This window comes from Triticum dicoccoides, chromosome 3A (genome assembly GCF_002162155.2).
Source record: "Triticum dicoccoides isolate Atlit2015 ecotype Zavitan chromosome 3A, WEW_v2.0, whole genome shotgun sequence".
Taxonomy (NCBI): Eukaryota; Viridiplantae; Streptophyta; class Magnoliopsida; order Poales; family Poaceae; genus Triticum; species Triticum dicoccoides.
The window spans coordinates 607260759-607278946 of NC_041384.1; the positions used below are offsets into that span (position 1 = coordinate 607260759).

The 18188-nt window shown below is 47.6% G+C and overlaps 2 protein-coding genes and 2 non-coding genes across 5 annotated transcripts; 3 read left to right on the plus strand and 1 right to left on the minus strand.

Moving 5' to 3' along the window:
- Positions 1 to 7542: 7542 nt before the first annotated feature.
- On the minus strand, positions 7543 to 12842 carry LOC119269542 (protein ESMERALDA 1-like). 2 transcript variants are annotated; one of them, XM_037551399.1, is made up of 10 exons: positions 12239 to 12842; positions 11228 to 11297; positions 10800 to 10867; positions 10601 to 10689; positions 9432 to 9629; positions 9115 to 9319; positions 8828 to 8995; positions 8491 to 8658; positions 8220 to 8410; positions 7543 to 8109 (listed from the first exon to the last, which is right to left on the minus strand). In XM_037551399.1, the coding sequence occupies exons 1-10, from the start codon at positions 12623 to 12625 to the stop codon at positions 7947 to 7949; spliced, it is 1707 nt and encodes a 568-aa protein (XP_037407296.1). In that variant the 5' UTR covers positions 12626 to 12842; the 3' UTR covers positions 7543 to 7946. The 2 variants fall into 2 exon arrangements, with proteins under 2 accessions (XP_037407296.1, XP_037407297.1); XM_037551400.1 differs by having other exon boundaries at positions 7573 to 8109; positions 11228 to 11293; positions 12239 to 12476.
- TRNAD-GUC lies at positions 9914 to 9987 on the plus strand. Its single transcript has one exon. It is a non-coding gene; the product is annotated as a tRNA-Asp (tRNA).
- A 1143-nt stretch (positions 12843 to 13985) lies between the features above and the next one.
- On the plus strand, positions 13986 to 14058 carry TRNAK-CUU. The gene has a single exon. It is a non-coding gene; the product is annotated as a tRNA-Lys (tRNA).
- Positions 14059 to 14139: 81 nt separating this feature from the next.
- Positions 14140 to 15748, plus strand: LOC119269543 (pentatricopeptide repeat-containing protein At4g11690-like). Its single transcript, XM_037551401.1, has one exon. The coding sequence runs from the start codon at positions 14375 to 14377 to the stop codon at positions 15605 to 15607; it is 1233 nt and encodes a 410-aa protein (XP_037407298.1). The 5' UTR covers positions 14140 to 14374; the 3' UTR covers positions 15608 to 15748.
- Positions 15749 to 18188: the final 2440 nt, after the last annotated feature.

Here is an 18188-nt window from a genome sequence, read left to right on the forward strand (position 1 = left end):
ATCGTTGGAGAATTAGAGGAAGGAGATTAGAACCAGGATGGGCTTCTAATTATGATGATTAGAGGATAGTGATTACCTTAAGCATGTGACCCTGTAGGTTCGGTAAAACATAGAGATGAACGAAACTCCTTTGTTCAATGACTAATAGTGGGACTGTGTACGTCCATATCAATCCCTATGATTACACGGATGTCATTAGAGTGAACCTTTGGTTGTCATGTGATGTTCCTTTTGCTTCGTGATACTTTACAAAATCCAAGATGTGTCTGTATCCTCCTGAGTCATGCACATGCTCACTATACCGTTACCCTCATTACCGATTTTGTTCTTCTTTCTCGTTGAAGTGTTCCGGCATCCTTGTGACGTATTCACCTGTGTCTGGCCAGACAATAATGGATACCGTCACACCGAGAGGGCCCTAAGAATACCTCTCCATCGTCAGAGGAGAAAATCCCACTCTCGAGCTATCTAGTCCCTTGTCAAACTTTCTGATGAATCTGTAAGTTGTCATTATGATCACCGTGTTACTGATGATGTTTGAGCAACCCCAAAGTCCATCGTACGATAAGAAGTGACTACGATACTCTCATGGTCAGAGGAACTAAATCATATGTTAACACTCCATCTTATAACAATTTATTTCTAATGATATTATCTCAAAGTATAACAAACAAGATTGGGTCGATTCAATACGATTTCTTCTAACGTCATACACTTAATGTTGTTTTAGTACTATTGTTACGCTGAATGATATCCTAAGATCTCGAAAACATGATCACCAACAACACTTGAGCGAGTCTTAGAGGCAAGACTAGGAACCTATTCTTTACCGTTTATCATTCCATACGTGCATATGAGTTTTCCATTGAATCACATATTCAAGGATCATAGCAGTTATACCATGAAATATAAACTCTTAATTATAAACATGAAAATATAATAAATACAATATTATTGCCTCGAGGGCATATTTTTAACAGCTACCACACCAGCGCGCCTCAATATCCTGCAAACCCTCCACTGACGACAACCACACAAGCGATGAAAACTCCGGGAAGCTCAAATCCACACAAACCCCCCACGGCCCGTGTACCAGGTCGTGGAAGGAGGTGGCTAACCACGTCCATGGATAACCAGGTCGAATCCAACCTAGTGGTGACGCAGCCCAAGGCCAACGAGTCGGTCCAACGTATGTGTCCGTGAACTGACCCACCCTGGTCACATTCAGCGGAGCGGCGGTGCTGAACAAATACAACACAGGGACCGACTCGACCCATTACTTCGTTGATGGTCGGCAGCCGACAACCGACCGCACCGCCAGGGACGACGCCAATAGGACTGGCCAAACCCCCCACACTCAGAGAAGATGCAGCCTAGGGATGTGTCGAGGGTGCTGTCGCGTCAAGGAGGGAGCAACCCCCGAGTGGAGAGAGAGCAGTGAAGGGAAGGAAGTTGAGAGACCTGGCCGCCGCTGCGGGCCAGTTGACGACGAGGTGGGCGCTCGAAGGGGGTGGCGGCGGGCTTGAGAAACCTAATCGCCCCTCGTATTGTCACACAAGGACGACGCAAAAAAAAGGCTCATTTGCTTTTGGTGTTTACTCAACAAGACATTTTGCACATCCTTGACTCTCCTCTTTTTTATAACTGTAACTATGGGCACAAGATTGATGGTGTACCAATCATCGACATGACTTCTCAAAAGAAAAAGGAAATGAGATGAGAGTTCATGTTAAATCTACTGTGAAACTAAGGTCAAAAGGGGTGTGAACTAGGAGCACTCGACGGCGCAACGCTCCGAAATCACGGCCGATCCTTTGCCCGCTCTCGATGCATGGCACTTCCAACAAAATGATTTGTTATGTGTCAATGCACCATCAACGCGTAGAACCAAACAATATGTACCTGTGCTGCGTCATTTAAAATATGTGCAGCGTCATTAGAGTACAGAACAGCGTGACGGGACATCATAGTAAATTCGGCAGATAAAGTCTGCAAACATTGACTGGATGAAAGACTTGTGCACATCGCGGGAAACTAGTCGTGTCAGGAGTGAAAAAGATGTGAAGGTTCACTTCCGCAAGTAAAAAGAACATGGAGGTCCGGCGTACACTGACACGTCTATGGTCCGCTCTAAAAAAATGAATGTATGTAAAGACGAATTTGAGTCGACAAAAAATTCATTTGAACAAGATTGATATTAACACTAATGGTATACGGTACAAGTTCACTAGCACCCAACAACCACATACGGTGCTTACAAGATTTTTTTTTTTACAAAGTAGTTAGAAATACTAGTCCGGCACACGCGGACAGATGATGATCCTCGTTTGTTTACTGAAGAATTACAGACATATCAGCTAAATATAAAAAAACATTAATCCTAGAAATTAGTGTAGTAAAATTTTGATTTTCCTAGAAAAACATAGTTTTGTGGAATTTGTATCATGACTTTTCACGGAATTAAATTTTTTACAACCATGAAATCCACCATTTATTTCTATTATATCAGGATGAGATTCTCGGTTTTTACAGAAGACAGATAACTTCATGGAACTTGTTTCACATTATCTAAGCCTTGGAAATGATTTAAATCAACTGGACATATTTTTTAAGGTGAAATGATATTTTAAAACTTGGTAAAAGCATAAACTTGTGAAAGATTTTTTTATTAGTTAGTTGCTAGTTAGACAACCTGAATATTAGATGTGTTGTAACGTGAAGGTGAACAAAGACTGCATGCATGTGGGCTGCTGTCAACTGTCGGATGTCATTCAAGCCGTCCGCAATGAACATATTTATTATCCCTCAGAGGTCATTAAAAGTGTGCAGAAGGATACAACCATATACTTGTTTTAAAAAAAAAATATGTCGAACTAAAATAACGAATACACCCGGACTAATATAGTGATACGGAAACCCTATGCTTGTTTAATGGTAAGATATCAGAGGGGCGAGTGCTCCTATGCATTTTCGGATCATAAGTATGCTCTCAATAGAAAATTTGACAGCCCCAATCGTATGATCCGCGAATGGCTTCTATAGAAAATAAAATCCTAGCTTAATTCTTCCAAAATGCCTGTAGTGCGCATGAGCTTGCAATCATTCCTTGGGTCCAAAGGTGTGAAAAGAGTTTTTTTTGAGGGGAGGCCATTATGGCTAGCTTTATTGGACTAAAGAACAATTACATCGTTTACTAGTTGGCTAAGTAAAAACCCCGGTGGTTCATTAGCCCAACTATTGTCACATTTATTATAAAAACTGAATTTAGCTAGCTCGTGAGCAACAGAATTTGCATCACGAAAACAATGCTTAAAGATGACCTTCCCTATTGACGTAGCTATATCAACGCATTCCGCAAAGATTGCCGCTGCCGCATCCCACCATTGAGCCTGCCCTTGACAGTAATTCACCATATTCAGAGAATCGGATTCTGCTTCAACTCTGTTAAAACCCAAAGAATTTACCAGGTATAGTCCATCGCGCATTGCCATTGCTTCAACAGTCATTGCATCAGCTGCGTTTTGGATGAGTCTACATTGAGCTGCTATGAATATTCCTCTTGCATCACGCAAAATTGCCGCTGTTGCACCCATGCCATCATCTACATGGAACGAGGCATCAACATTAAGCTTAATGAAGTTGGGTTCTGGTCTTGTCCACTTATGTTCACTCGTCTCTGGCTTTTGAATTAACTTCATATAGTTCCCGATAATAGCCAAAATCGAACCAGGCCACTGGAATGGAGGAGGGCAAGAATCATGATGTGTATGTTGCCTACGCAGCCACCATAAATACCAGCATCCGGTGGCGAAAACTTCTTTACAGTTCAGACTTGGCATAACAGACAAGGGAACGTCTGACTCAACGAGTAGATGTTCCAAAATTACCGATCCCGACCGATCAATGTGTAAAGCACTGTTTACCTTATCAATAAGGCCCAGATCAGTCCACAATCTCTTGGCAAGTACGCATTGAAAGAGTAGGTGTCTCACATCTTCAGGGCCATTCTTGCAAACCGGACATACACCACTCACAGGCAAGTGTTTATTTGATAATATTGATTTCAGAGGGACAATTCCTCGGAGCGCTCTCCAATAAAAAATCTGTACTTTTCGTGGAACTTGCAACTCCCAAAGGTGATTCCATATGCTGATTGCCTGTTACTACTGGACGTGAGATTATCTCCTACTTTGCCTCTGTATTTATGTGACCATTGTTCGTGGTAAGCAGTCCTCATTGAAAAAATCCCCGAACTCGTAAGATGCCAAGCAACAAAATCATCAAAGGCTTGAAAGTTTATCGGAATCTGCAGAATCCTTGTTACATCCACAGGGTTAAAGATGTCTCTGATCAAGTCGTCATCCCACTATCCTGTAACTGGATCAATTAGCTCCACCACCTTCGATATCAAAGGTGTGAAAAGAGTTATTATCATGACTATTCTACCTTGAGGTCCTTGGCCTAGCACGCACATTGTGGGTGCCTTTGCCAGCGCTAAAATTTCCCACATCACGCTTTGCACTAAAGTTTCTCTTTGTATCTAGTGTCTAAAACTTTCTCTTCAAGAGAAGAAACAAAATCACTTCTTTCTCCTACCACATTTTCCTTTCTCCCTTTTCATTTCTCCTAGTTGCAATGTGCAGTACCGCAACCAGGCAATCTGTCTCGTCTCTGGTTCCAGTCATAATGCACATTGCGCATGCTCTATGGTGGGATCCACGCAATAAAACAGTGTCCGAGTTCGCCTCCATGGATTCTGGTTAGCCAAACCTTGGAACACAAATTTATTGATACTAATTTAGGAATGATTAGGCCAACTCCAACGCATGACCCCAAACAGATATTTGTATTGTTCGGAATTTGTCCATTTGGATCAGACAATGGGATGGTGTCTGACCGTTTTTCTGGATGCACCGGCCGTTCGTCCAACACGCGAGCGCATCTCGGCCGCATCTCATCCGGCTGCATGTAAATTTTTGCAAATGTAATTTTGTCAGCGAACGTAGCTCTTCATGCCAACGGTCATAGTTCATGCCGGCAACAAAGCCAGCGGTCGGCAAATATATGCCAACCTACAAAATGGTCAAGCCCCAAGTTTCACACAGGCAACAAAGTCAGCGGTCGGCACACTAGCTAGCCTTCAAAATAAACAAGCTACACACTTGCCAACCTTCAAAAAGAACGGCCATAGTCCACGGCCGAGGCCTCCCTAGATCAGGCCTCGGGTGCTCGCAAACTTCCTCCGCGCATGAAAAGTTTTATGAACTACCGTCCAAAAGACGAATCCTTTTTGCAACCTACAAAATGGTCAAGCCCCAAGTTTCACACAGGCAACAAAGTCAGCGGTTGGCACACTAGCTAGCCTTCAAAATAAACAAGCTACACACTTGCCAACCTTCAAAAAGAACGGCCATAGTCCACGGCCGAGGCCTCCCTAGATCAGGCCTCGGGTGCTCGCAAACTTCCTCCGCGCATGAAAAGTTTTATGAACTACCGTCCAAAAGAAGAATCCTTTTTGCTCAGCACCGGTCTTGGGGTCTTGGCCTATCTCCATCCAACTCTCGCGAATCAAAGTGTCCTCTTCCTTGTTGTATGATCCCGTGTGAATGCTTTGCTTCCTCCTTTGTGCCTCGACTCTTTGGGTAAGCTCGTCGATAAACAATGGCTCCTCCGCAATGTCGACCTCTTCTTCCTAATCTTCGCAATACATGTCATCATCTTCATGCCATGAGGTGCCACGGTCGTCGGCCTCTTCTTTTCATGGGCACCGAAGTGGTCATCACCATCTTGGCCATGGCCGTCTTGGCTTTGGGTCTCATTGGAATCGTAGGCATGGCCTTGGCTTGGCCACGACCCTCGTAGGCATGGCCTTGGTCGTCGACGTGGAAGTCCTGGCCACGACCCTCGTAGATAACGTTCTCCATTGACACGGTGTAGTCAGAGTCGTCGCTGTCGGCGTCGGGATTGGCATTTCATCAAACAGCTTGCAGACGCTGGGAAGGTTGGTCGTAGGAATCGACCGGGGCTGCTTCCTTTCCATCTCGTCGGACGACTGGCCAGCGCCACTAAACCCAGGCATGACATTGAGGTCGATGACGGCCAGGGTGGCAGGGTTGGCCCGTGCGATCATGTTGTCATCCGGCGACATGGAGAACCGGGTTTGGCCACGCAGCCACGGCGGATGAAACCCGGGCGTCTCTGGTGTTATGGAGGAGCTCAACGACTAGTACTGCGGAGAGCGAACGGCCGACGAGTCTATGCTTGCCGCGGCCATGGAGGCGGCGAAGAGAATGGCCGACCTGGGTCGGCACAACCCTAGCATGACGAGGGTCTGCGTCGTCGCTGCCTGCGTGGCGTTGGCGAGGATGGCCTCGTTTTGGTCGACGACGACCTTGTGTTGCACGGCCTGCTGCATGGCCGCGGCCTTAGCGTCGGATTCGACAGCAGGTTTCTTCTCCACCTCCCTTGTCCATGGGCCCTCCTCTTGGTTGATTCCTGGTCGAGCCGCGCAAGCACCGTCGGCGTGAGGTCCGGCCATGGTTTCTTCGGGCCGTTCTTCTTCCTCATGGGACGCCGCGGCGCTGGGTTTCTTCGGGGCGCCAACCATGAAGGAGGGAGGAGAGATGGAGCGCGGGAGGGATTTTGGGAATGGGAGGGAAAGTGGGCACGGTGTGTCCCTGACAGACGAGCCAGAGGAGGACAAGAGTGTGTGTCCCGCCTGTTGTCCGTTTCAACGTAAACACGGCCTAAATTTGGACAAAAAATGGGTCGAAAGGGGACAGAAAACGGACATTAATCCATTTACTCCTGCACGTTGAACCGTGTTTTGTACTCATATGTTTACCTCAAATGGACGCGAGCGGATCATTTGGGGTCATGCGTTGGAGTTGGCCTTACTGGGTGAAAGCGTGGTATTAATGGAGGTAGCAGTACTTTTGTTAGGTGAAAGCGTGATGCCCTGCACTTTCATGTTACCAAAGTAGCAAGGCGACTGAACTTTTCTTTGCTAGGTCTCGTCTTCCAGACCGCGTAGAACGTTGAGCCCTTGATTTACTCGCAATTGGCAGCCTAACTGAAGCAGAAATCCGCCAGAGATTTCAGGGGAAGAGCAGAGCAGCCCGCCAGCTTCTTTTCACAAAGTATCCTCGTAATGATGCGAGCAGACTACAGGCTCCATCTACTGCAAACATCCAAACTGGGCATGTGACCGGCCTCGACTATGAAAGCTGCTTTACATCACTGCCGCTTACGTCCTCGGCATAATAATAAAATAAGAGCACCTCACTCAACAAGCGCAAAGAAATTTAAAAAAAGTGAGGTACCTCACTTGTTTACCTGTGCACTCGATTGATGATTGCTCAGACAATCTCTAGATGCTGTTTCCAACATGAGACAAAAGCCAACGACAGAATTTCACCTTTTGGTGCTCTCCTTTCAACTGACGAACTAATAATTCGTAGGAGTGCAGTGCCAACAAGTTAAAGCAACGAAGGCAACCCTCAGGGCTCTAGACTAATGCAAATCTACCCCACATTGGGTTACTCCAAAGAATAAAATCTCGACACATTAGAATAAAGTGAACATTCTGTCTTCGCTTCAAGAATTATATATTATGATTTGTGTTTGCTTCCTAGCCTAGCAATGTACAAGGGAACACTACAAGTCTACAACCCCACCAAGAAGGCCTAGAGATGGTTAAGACCTAAGAGGGGTCATCTATTGTAGATGATGAGGATCGGTGTATTGTTAGCCCCAGAATTAGCCTACATCAAAATAGCCTGAACATGTCTCTACAAAGGTCGACATGAGGGCCATGGAATGAACAACACTGCAACGGGGGTGCTTGACGACGGAAAATCACACCACCAGACTGCACGCAAAGAATGATCATGCTATACAATGATGCCAAAATGAATCAGGATCAGTCAAACCAGCCATGGCAGATGTTATCTAGCCTGGATGGATTTAGGGTGTTCTGGTTTATTTGGATGGCACATGCAGTCAGGGCATGGAAACGTGTATACAGATTCATTTGCTCTTTTCAACTGAATACCCTTGGCATCGCTGTGCGACCTCATATTAAGCAGCTGACGTTTTAATGACTTCCATCTGCATAAAAGGGGGGTGCAGTTTTTTTTAACAAAATAATATTTATGATTCCAAAACTGAAAAAGATGGTGAAAATAATGTTTTACTGGCCATGAACCACAATAACATACCCGATACGTGGACTGTCAAAGAGTACGGCCAATCTTCTTTTATCAGGCTTAATTGTCTTCGAATGCCCACCATACAAGTATCTTCTATGACCAAGAAGGAAATGAGGAAAATTTCCACCTTGAGTAGTCACGAAAACCTCACTATGGACACAAACGCTGTAGTCAATAGCTGCCATCCTCGAGGAGAAATTCTGGAAAACATTGCGCTATGTTAGAGCAGCATACTTCAAAGTTCAGTAAATAAGACTTTAGAACTCCAATTCCTACAAACCTTGAACGGAGCAAGTTCTTCATCTGATGCCAATGTTTCTTTTGTCTGTAAGAGAGGGAACATTTCAAGGAGAGGAGCCATGTTCTTCTCTGCTTTATATATTCTCCCAGAAGCCAAATAGATTGAAGTCTTATTGCTGAAACCCATTCCACGAAGCATTAATCCAACCTAAACAACACACGGCATGGACATGTAAATGACTGTAACAAAAAGAATCAGCACCAACTGCTGCTGAAATCAGACAAGATTTGCTGGAAATATAGTTTGTATTCATTTCATAATGAAATTTCTGAAGCATCTTCTGAAGCAGTAACACCAACATTACATACTAGCGTACCTCCAAAGGTGTAAGTGGACATTTCCCATTCATCCTTATTGCTCCAGGCCTTATTACACGTCCGGGCCTAGTAAATTTTCCACGCCAACCTCTTTCCCTGGCCTCATCCAATTCCTTTTTTTCCTCATCACCACCATCAAAGACACAGCAAGAGAACGCAACCATATCCTGCATAAACAAAAACAATGGATGACGGTCCTCGTCTGGTAACCATGTTCATGCCCATATTTCACAAATGAAATTCAGACAGAAGAATGAAGAACAGTCTTTTAAAGTAGAAAACCAACCTCTTCAAAACGGAGATGCACTGCTACATATTTCCCGTTGTTTTCCACACTTTTTTCTCTCATTCGAGAAATTAAAGTGTCAGATAAAGCAGTGATTGGTTTAGAAAACTTTAAGGCTTCAAAGTTAGCCAGGCATCTCAGTCGTTGAACAGCAGGCGGAGCATCAACTGAAAGCCGATTTGCAAAAGGTGATATCCTTATGAGCCTATAATTTATTCACAGACAATAGTGTTAAATGGTCATATAACAGTTAAACACAATAATATCAGAAGAACATTTTCTTCGGAGCTGCAATAACCAAATTGGCTTTAACTCACTTTTCTTCAATTAACTTCGGAAGAACAACATCTTTGTAGTACTGAATAGGAGACCAAGCCTTTATCTTGAAATTATGAACATTACTCAAATTGTTACTAAACCGCTCCATTATGAATCCAGGCACCTTGTCAACCACTCGAACATCATTTTTCAAACGTTGGACAAAGTGGTCCTCGTCATAGATATCACTGAATTTGCTGTATCAAAAAATAAATATTAGTATCAATCCTTGGCAATTCTAGGCAAAATTAATAGGATTCGTTCATATTGAAGTTGACCTAAGAACCACAGGTTCTGAGAAATCCCCTCATCCAAACACACCCCTGAGATTTACATTTTATGAACAACACATTATTTTTCAGAATCGCCAGAACCTTGAAGTTCTGCATAGCTAACAAAAGACCCATGCATGAAACACATGCCATCACAAATTTATCTTCTTATGGTTCTATTTAAGAATGGGTATGCCATACACCCCACGGGGATTGTAGTTCAATTGGTCAGAGCACCGCCCTGTCAAGGCGGAAGCTGCGGGTTCGAGCCCCGTCAGTCCCGAACTAGAAAATGGGAAACATGCTATCGTGTACTCCCTCCATTCCTAAATATAAGCCCTTTTAGAGATTCCAATATGGACTACATACAGAGCAAAATGAGTGAATCTACGCTCTAAAATACGTCTATATACATCCATATGTAGTCTGTACTGGAATCTCTAAAAAGGCTTATATTTAGAAACAGAGGGGGTACAATAGTATATTAAGTAGTTCCCTAAACATAAATGACTAAGTGTGTATTTGTGTAGTTATATTGATGTTTGAATCCATTGACCATAGCATGGCACTACAGCAAGCCAAAAAAAAGGATAACAGCTCATAGCTAACAAACTGAGCTCTCTAGTGTGAATCTAGCTCAATAAAATGTTAAGTTAATATACAAGTCATCCTTTGTAAAGTCTTTTATATTGTAGAGAATGGTAGAAGTTAAGTACAGTGCAACTGTCATTGTTCAGAAAACGATATCAATAACCATGAATTCATTTTTTGTCAACCCTAACCAAAAGACATGATGCGAAAAGACTATATACAGATAGTGGTACGGCGTATGAAAACCCAGTAGCACCATCATTAAGGATTACAATCAACATCATGCATATCAAAAAGAAAGATACCTAGGATCCCTCCAAATGCTGTGGTAGTGAAAATTTGGGATTACAAGAGTTGCGTTCAGAAAACCAGCAACTGCGACTGCATTGCATATCTGCAGAATGATAGGAAATATCAGTGAGCAACACTTTGTACATTGGAAACTTTACGATACAAATTTATTTTGGTAATTGTCACAAAGAGCAACTGATGGAAGGTACCTACCGATGTCCTTTGCTGATTCAAACCACCATTTGCCTCCACATATATGTAGCCGTTTGGTTCGGGCAAACCTACCAAAGTACAGAAGTAACCAATTATTGATTTGAACTTCCTTCAATATGAAATGCTTTGCGCGAAATGGCATCTGCCATAAACTAAAGTAGCAAAATAGAGCAATGCATACACTGTGGCCAAATATGTCAAATACATTAAGTATATCGTTTTGCAACTATAACTTTTGAAGGACTCATATCAGGGCAATCAAACATAGAAAATGTGCCTACGACAAATCAGAGAATGCTCAATTGTAAATGTGCAGAAAAACAAAGAAAAGTTTCTTTGAACTTGATCAAGTCATATATCATTAGAGTGATACCAGTACATGAAATTAGAAATGCAGAGAAATATTCAGAAGTTTTGAATTGACATACCATAGGTATTATTGCTTATGCAAGGTTGCCAAACACCACCTTTGTAAGCATGCCGCCATACAGTTGCTAGCTACAAAAATGTAGCAATATGAGAATACTAGTAACACGTGCATGTGAACTAAATAAGAGACACAAATAGGTAAAAAAATGCGGCAAAAAAATGTATCTCAAAGACACTATAGAACGATGTACTAATTCTCTTATAGCATACAACATGAACATGAGCTACTACTGAAAAACAAGTCCTTCGGAGTTGAGAGGCCATCAGGTATACACAAGTTTCATACACTTGAATCATAAATTAACCTGTCAATCTGTCATCATCGCTACTAATATGAAAAGCCATGTTCACCAGATGCTCCTAACCATGTCTATTGTGTACACACATTCATAAGATTCAACTGTTAAAAGCAATTGTTTTAGACCAGCAGAATTGCAGACTGTTGGATGGATAGTTTGCATTGGGTTTTCCATAATTCCGTTCAATTAACAAATACTATGTGATACCGCAATATTTACAACATTTCTGCACATGCTATTGCTTGAAGCAGGTAATCTGACAAATTCTCAAACCGCAATTATCTGATTCTGACCAAGATATGTGTCTTCTCCCAGTTGATTAAAAATACTAGGAACCCAACAAATCTGAAGTATGTTTCAACTTGGTGAAACACCATTAGTTTGCCCTGTTATCCACCCTCACATACATTTCCACAACTGTATTGTAGTAATTCTGCAGCAATCGGGGGTAAAACTAACCCATATCTGTCCTAACCAGCACGCACCACATAAAGCAAACGAGTATACGGCCACAAGCAGAAAACGACATAGTTCAGTCTCTGAAGACACGCTGAAAGTCAGCTCACGCACAATGATCCAACCACCCACCGCCGCACCCACTACAATCCGAGCATCGAGAGAACTCGCTCCACCCCCGAATCGAGTAAACACTTCGATCGCAAACACAGACTTCCAGAGACGAGCAGGGGGGAGGGGCAGCGCGGCACTCACCGCGTCCGTGGCGTTGTCGGCGTCCATTTCGGGGCGCAGGCGGGCGTACAGCTGCGGGCTGTGGTAGAGCGAACCGGGCGCGGGGCGGGAGATGATGCGGGGCACGCCGTCGAGGGAGATGGAGCCCATGTAGAGCAGCATCGCCGCGACGTAGAGCAGCGGTGCGAAGAGGAAGACGGCCTGCCGCCGCAGCAGCGCGGCCAGCACCGCCCGCGCGGCCCGCCGCGCCGCGCCTCCCCCTCCCGCCGCCTTCCCCGCGCCCGCGCCGCCCTTGGCTGACGCCCTCCTCCCCCACGCCCGCCGCGGCGACGACGGCGGGGACGCCGCCGCCCCCGCCCCGCCGCCCACGCCGAAGCTCCCCAGGCGGCTGTACGCGTGGTGCTGCATCGAAGCCGCCTCCGGAACCCCCCGGCAGGCACGGCTCGGAGCTGGCCGGGGCCAGGAGAGCTCTGCCGGCCCGCCGGTGTCAGTCGGGCCGGGACTCGCGCCGCGCGGCCGATCGGGTCTGAGCTGAGCGGCGGGCGGCGGCGAGGGAGGGGAGAGGGGGAACGGAAGGAGGCGGAGGCGCTGCTGTGGTGCGACTGTTCAAAGAGGGGGAGGGGAGGGGAGGGGGAGGCGCACGGCGTGGGGGTGGGCGGTGGACCTCCTTCCTTCCTTCCTTCCTTCTCCCCCTGCTGCTCGGGCGCGTTGGAATTCAAGAGAGGTTTTGGACGCTGGGGCCCGTCTCCGTCCGTGGGAAGGGAGGCGGGCTCGGCCGTCGCTGACTCGGTATTTTCTGGCGTCTGGTTGCGGGGGCGGCCGGTGGGCGTGGGGCAGCAGTACGGGATAGAATGACGTGGAAGTGGAAGGTCTCTGAGGTTTGGACTCCGGACCGGTGGACTGCTCTGCGTGTGAGCGAGCGTGCGGGGCGGTCGACACTCGACAGGCGGGTGTGCGGGAGAGATACGTTGCGATCTTGCACTTCGCTTGCTCGCCTACGACCGTTGTGGGAAAACGGTCCCACCGCCACCGGGCTGAGTGTGCCGTGGTTGGTGACATGAGCGTAGGTATTGGACTTGTGACGATATTATTCGTCGGACAAAATTGGCGATCGGGACGAGTCGCTCGTCATGCCCAACACGTGTGCCCGCGACGTTAACTGCTACCCGGAAATATGCTGAAAATAAGTAGTACTGTACTACAGTACTAGTACTAGACCCAATCGGATCCTTCGATCAGCCAGTGGCAAGGGCAATAATAACACGCTTCCCTTTATTCCGGATCCTTCCATAAGATTTAGCGCTCTCGGATTGATCGCTTTCCCTTGGTTCCAAGGCTCGTAGCTGCACCCTCAAAAAAAAAAAAAAGGCTCGTAGCTGCGAAAAGGGTGTGCTGGCTGAATAACGTCAAATCCCCTCCGGAAAGGAAAGATGCTAAGCTGCAAAGGGGAGGCCAGGTACAAACGTTTCCTTCTTCTCCTTGCAAGCTGTCGCGTGCATAGTTGATGACGATATTCCTTTCCAGATTTTTTCCTCGTTCGATCGTGGTGGCATTTATGTATGCGTACGAAAGAATTCGACTAGTAGTGCCGAAATTCGTATTCACTGAGCAAGTAGTATATGGTGGACCATGCAAAAAAAAAGTAGTATATGGTTGTACACGCCCAGTTTTCTTTGGGAAGGAGGGAGTAGATTTCAAGGTCAGGAACGGGTAACCTTTTTTGGCGAGACAAGTAACGAGTACCTTTTCTGTGCAATCTATTCAGCAAGCCCGTCTAGCTCAGTTGGTAGAGCGCAAGGCTCTTAACCTTGTGGTCGTGGGTTCGAGCCCCACGGTGGGCGACCATTTTTTTTTTCCTCCGGGCTTTTTTGTTCGAACTGGAAATGGTGAGTGAGTATGAACTTTAGGCTCCGCAGAACTGGAAATGGCAACCACAGGGCACCTGCTAGAGACGCAGCTCGAAACGAATCCCAAAGCTTCTTCCTCATCATAATCACAACAGATCAGGAGGAACAATCTCATTTCTGGCCTTGAATCCTACGTCCAACTGCTCTGCTGGCCGTGTGCAACGCGGCATCGATGACCCGCCAACAACTCAAACCTCCACTCCAGAAAGGGTAGCCAAAAGCCGATCAGGTGAAGCAAAACAAAAACCCGATGTCCGCGACCACGGCCGAAGCCGTGCGCCGGCTCTGCGCCGCCGGCGAGCTGCGGTCAGCGCTAGCGCATCTCGCCCGCGGCGCGAAGGCGGGCGACGGGGCGCTGGACGTGGCCGCCTGCACGGCGCTCGTCCACGCCTGCTGCAGGACCGGCGACCTGGCGGAGGCGCGGAGGGTGTTCGGCGCAATGCCGCGCCTGGGGCTGGCCCCGAACGAGGTCACCTTCACCGCCCTCATCCACGGCCACTTCGTCCGCGGGCGCAGGGACGAGGGCTTCGCCCTGTTCGACGAGATGAGGAGGGGCGGGGTCGAGCCGAACATCTACACCTACAACGTGCTGATCGGGGAGTGGTGCAGGACGGGGGAGTTCGAGGGCGCCCGCCGCCTGTTCGACGAAATGCCCGCGAAGGGCGTCGCGCGGAACGCCGTCAGCTACAACACGCTGATCGCGGGGCTGTGCAGGCACGGCAGGATGAAGGACGCCGCCCGGCTGCTGGAGACGATGCGGAAGGAGGGCATCCGCCCGAGCATCGTGACGTTCAACCTCCTCGTCGACGGGTATGGCAAGGCTGGGCAGATGTCCAACGCCTTGCATTTCTCCAACCAAATAAGGGCCGCTGGGCACCAGCCCAACGCTCTGACGCACAATGCGCTCATTGCGGGGTTCTGCCGTGCTAGAGATATTGCCCGTGCAAACAGGGCGTTCTCTGACATGAAGGAGCGAGGACTGACACCCACAAATGGGACCTACACCATACTGATTGATGCATTGGCCCGGGGCGGTGACATGGACAAAGCTTTTGAGATGTTTGCGGACATGGGGAAGGCTGGTTTGGAGGTGGATGTGCGCACTTACGGTGTTTTGGTGCATGCTCTCTGCATGGAAGGGAACATGAAAGACGCCAGGAAGCTGTTCCAGTCGATGGAGGAGAAAGGCGTTAAGGCAAATGGTGTGATCTATGACATGATGATTTTTGGCTATGGACGAGAAGGGAACTCCTACAAGGCTATGAAATTAATCACGGAGATGAGGAAGAATGGCTTGGTTCCAAATTTCGCTAGCTATGGCCTGATGATCCGTAGTCTTTGTAATGATGGTAAATGTCCGGAAGCTGAAGCTCTTATCAAGGACATGGTGCAGGCTGGTCTACAACCAAACGAATCGCTCTCCCAAGCACTACTGCATGCCAAGGCAAGACAGGGAAGCTCGACCAGTAACTTTTTTACCTAGGTAGTTAAGTATGTGTTTTATGTTTCTGTGCAAATTCATATGTTGTATGTTTGTCTTGAGAAAGTGGGAAGAGGAAGCACACCCTCTGGTGGAAATCTGATGAAATTTCTTTAGTAATCTGAAACACTGCTCAGTGATTTACTGGACATTGCCAAAACTTAACCAAGGGCGATATGATAGTGATAAGCAAATTCAAAGCAACAAAAAGTAGATGTATGTGCAGAGCACTCTCACTCTATCAGCGAGGTAAAGGTCAGTGCATCCATACTTGTATAATTTATGTTGGTTGTGTAAACACATTTGTGTTGTATAGCAGCGACCAAGTTATATGCAAGTTGGATAATTCGGGTTCTTCTTTTCCCGATGCTAACAGTAAACATGCTATATGAATGCTTTCTTTCTGTTTTTCGTTTTGGAGGCAAATAGACATGCTATTTTGAAGACAAATATTTACCAACTGATTGCGGTCTTCTTTAGACAACATGGAAAATAGCTTTACAATAACGTAGTTTTCCTTATCCCTGTGATGCTGATTTGACACAGCTGAGGCATTCATCCTCTGTAGAGAACTGGTAACTGGCGCCTCACATCCTTGATGTAGTCAAATGTTACTGCAGGTATGTGCATCGTGGGATGTCTGGTTTCCCTGGTATTTTTTGTTGCAAACATGCTAGAGTTTGGAGGCAATGCTTGAAAAAACGAGGGATTGCTTACTTATCAGCTTCGAACAATCTAAGAATTGGGGTAAGAAAAATACCAACCCATCCAGGATTCACTCTGCAGGCTGCCAATTATTACATGAGCGTTCCTGATGAAACACCAGTTCATCAAAGGGCACCCTTTGGGCGTCCCTGTGACCGCCGCGGGGGGCTTTGGCATCAACTGATGCCTGGTTGTGTTTCTAAGTTGGTGTTGGCGCAGTCACGACCATCGATACTCCTCGTTGGAGCTAGGTGCAGTTGCAGGATCTGCGAGCCGCTGGAGGTGGTGGCAGTGATATCGTCGAAGACGAGGGGAGGCGAGATGAGCGTCGAGGAGCAGCGATGATAGGTTGGCGACCGAGGCACCTAGTATCGGACATGAAAACTATGATCCTCGGTCCAGCCTTGATGGTTAGCCAGCGATACGATCAGTGAGCCGGCGGAGTTGGTGTCGATTTCGCTGGAGACAATGGTTAGTGTTAGGGTGAAGAGTGTGGATCAACCACGGCGAGGTTAACTATGCACTTCTTTAAAGAAATACATGAACTTTATTCAAACACGACAATCTAACACTGCTTTGGATCGAAGATTTAAAAACTACAAAGTACTCCTAACTCTTAAAACCAAGAATTTCAGTGAAATCTCTTATATACATCCTCTTTGTGATCATATTTTTTTTGAAAGAGGAATTTCTACGAAGGAGGCACTACAGCTAGAAAAACCGACGATCTGACTTCCCCAACGCTACGCTCCCGACTCCCTTACCTCTCCTGACTCCGCCTCGCGCCGCCTCCCCGGGCAGCGGCCGGGACGGCTCACCCGCGTCCTCTCCTTGCCCCCACCCCTTTGTCATCCCTCCCCCGTCGCCACCGTACGGCGCCCCCGAATCTGGCCGGGTGGTCTCGGCGGCGGCGGGCCTTCCTTTCCCCTGCGCGCGGCGCCCCTCTCGGGGCAGGGCTCGGCGGCGGGAGCAGCTCGCCTGGCGGCAGTCCAGCATCCTGGTGTCGGGGCCGGCGGCTGGCACTGTGGTGACGCAGCCTTTTGGCGGCGGGGCGGCCTGGTGGCGCTGGGTGGCCAGCGGCGCAACCTCGGCCCAGATCTGGGCCCTTAGGGCCCCATCTGGGTCCTAGCGGGCCGGCGACTGCGTGGCTTCGCTGCCTCCGGCATGATGAAGTGGAGGAGTGGCTCGGACAAGAAGCAGCGACGCCGATGGCATGCCTTCTGCAGCGTGACGGTGGAGCTTTACGGGCATTTGAGGGCCTGGCCGGGCCTATGGGTCCATGGGCCTGGTATTGCTCCTACTGTTGCGTCCGGTCGGATCTCGTTGGTGACGGTGGAGGTTGGGCCCTCCCGTGTGCTGACGGTGCCGCTGCTTCGAGTCCCGGCTTCTCTTCTTCGCTGTGCAGATCCCACTTTGCGGTGTCGTGGTGAGACAGCGTGGGAGACTCAAGACCGTATTGACACATGGTGATGGATGGTATGGTGGCGTGCTCCGAAGCGCCCGGGGTGATGGTTGGGGTCAGGAGAAATCCCTCGACTCCGACGCGATGGCGCCTGAGGGTGCCGCCGGACCTTCCTGGAGGGCGTTGGGTGTCATCCTTCCTTTCTCCTTGCCGTGTACCTGGGGAAACCCTTGCAGCAGCGTCGTCATCGCCGCGTTCTTTCTTGGAGGTGGTGTGTGGTACCGGCGCTTCGGAGTCGGAGCTTGGTGGAAGATCCCCGGCGGGCGCAGCGGGCGCGATGATTCTTCTTCTTTTTTTGTCGTTGTCGGTATTTGTTTCTTTTATATTTTCTTTTTCGTTTTTTCTGGGCATGCCTGTACTGCTTCCGCCCCAGCACCTATCGTGGGTTGTATCGATGATGGTTCCTTTGTAATACAA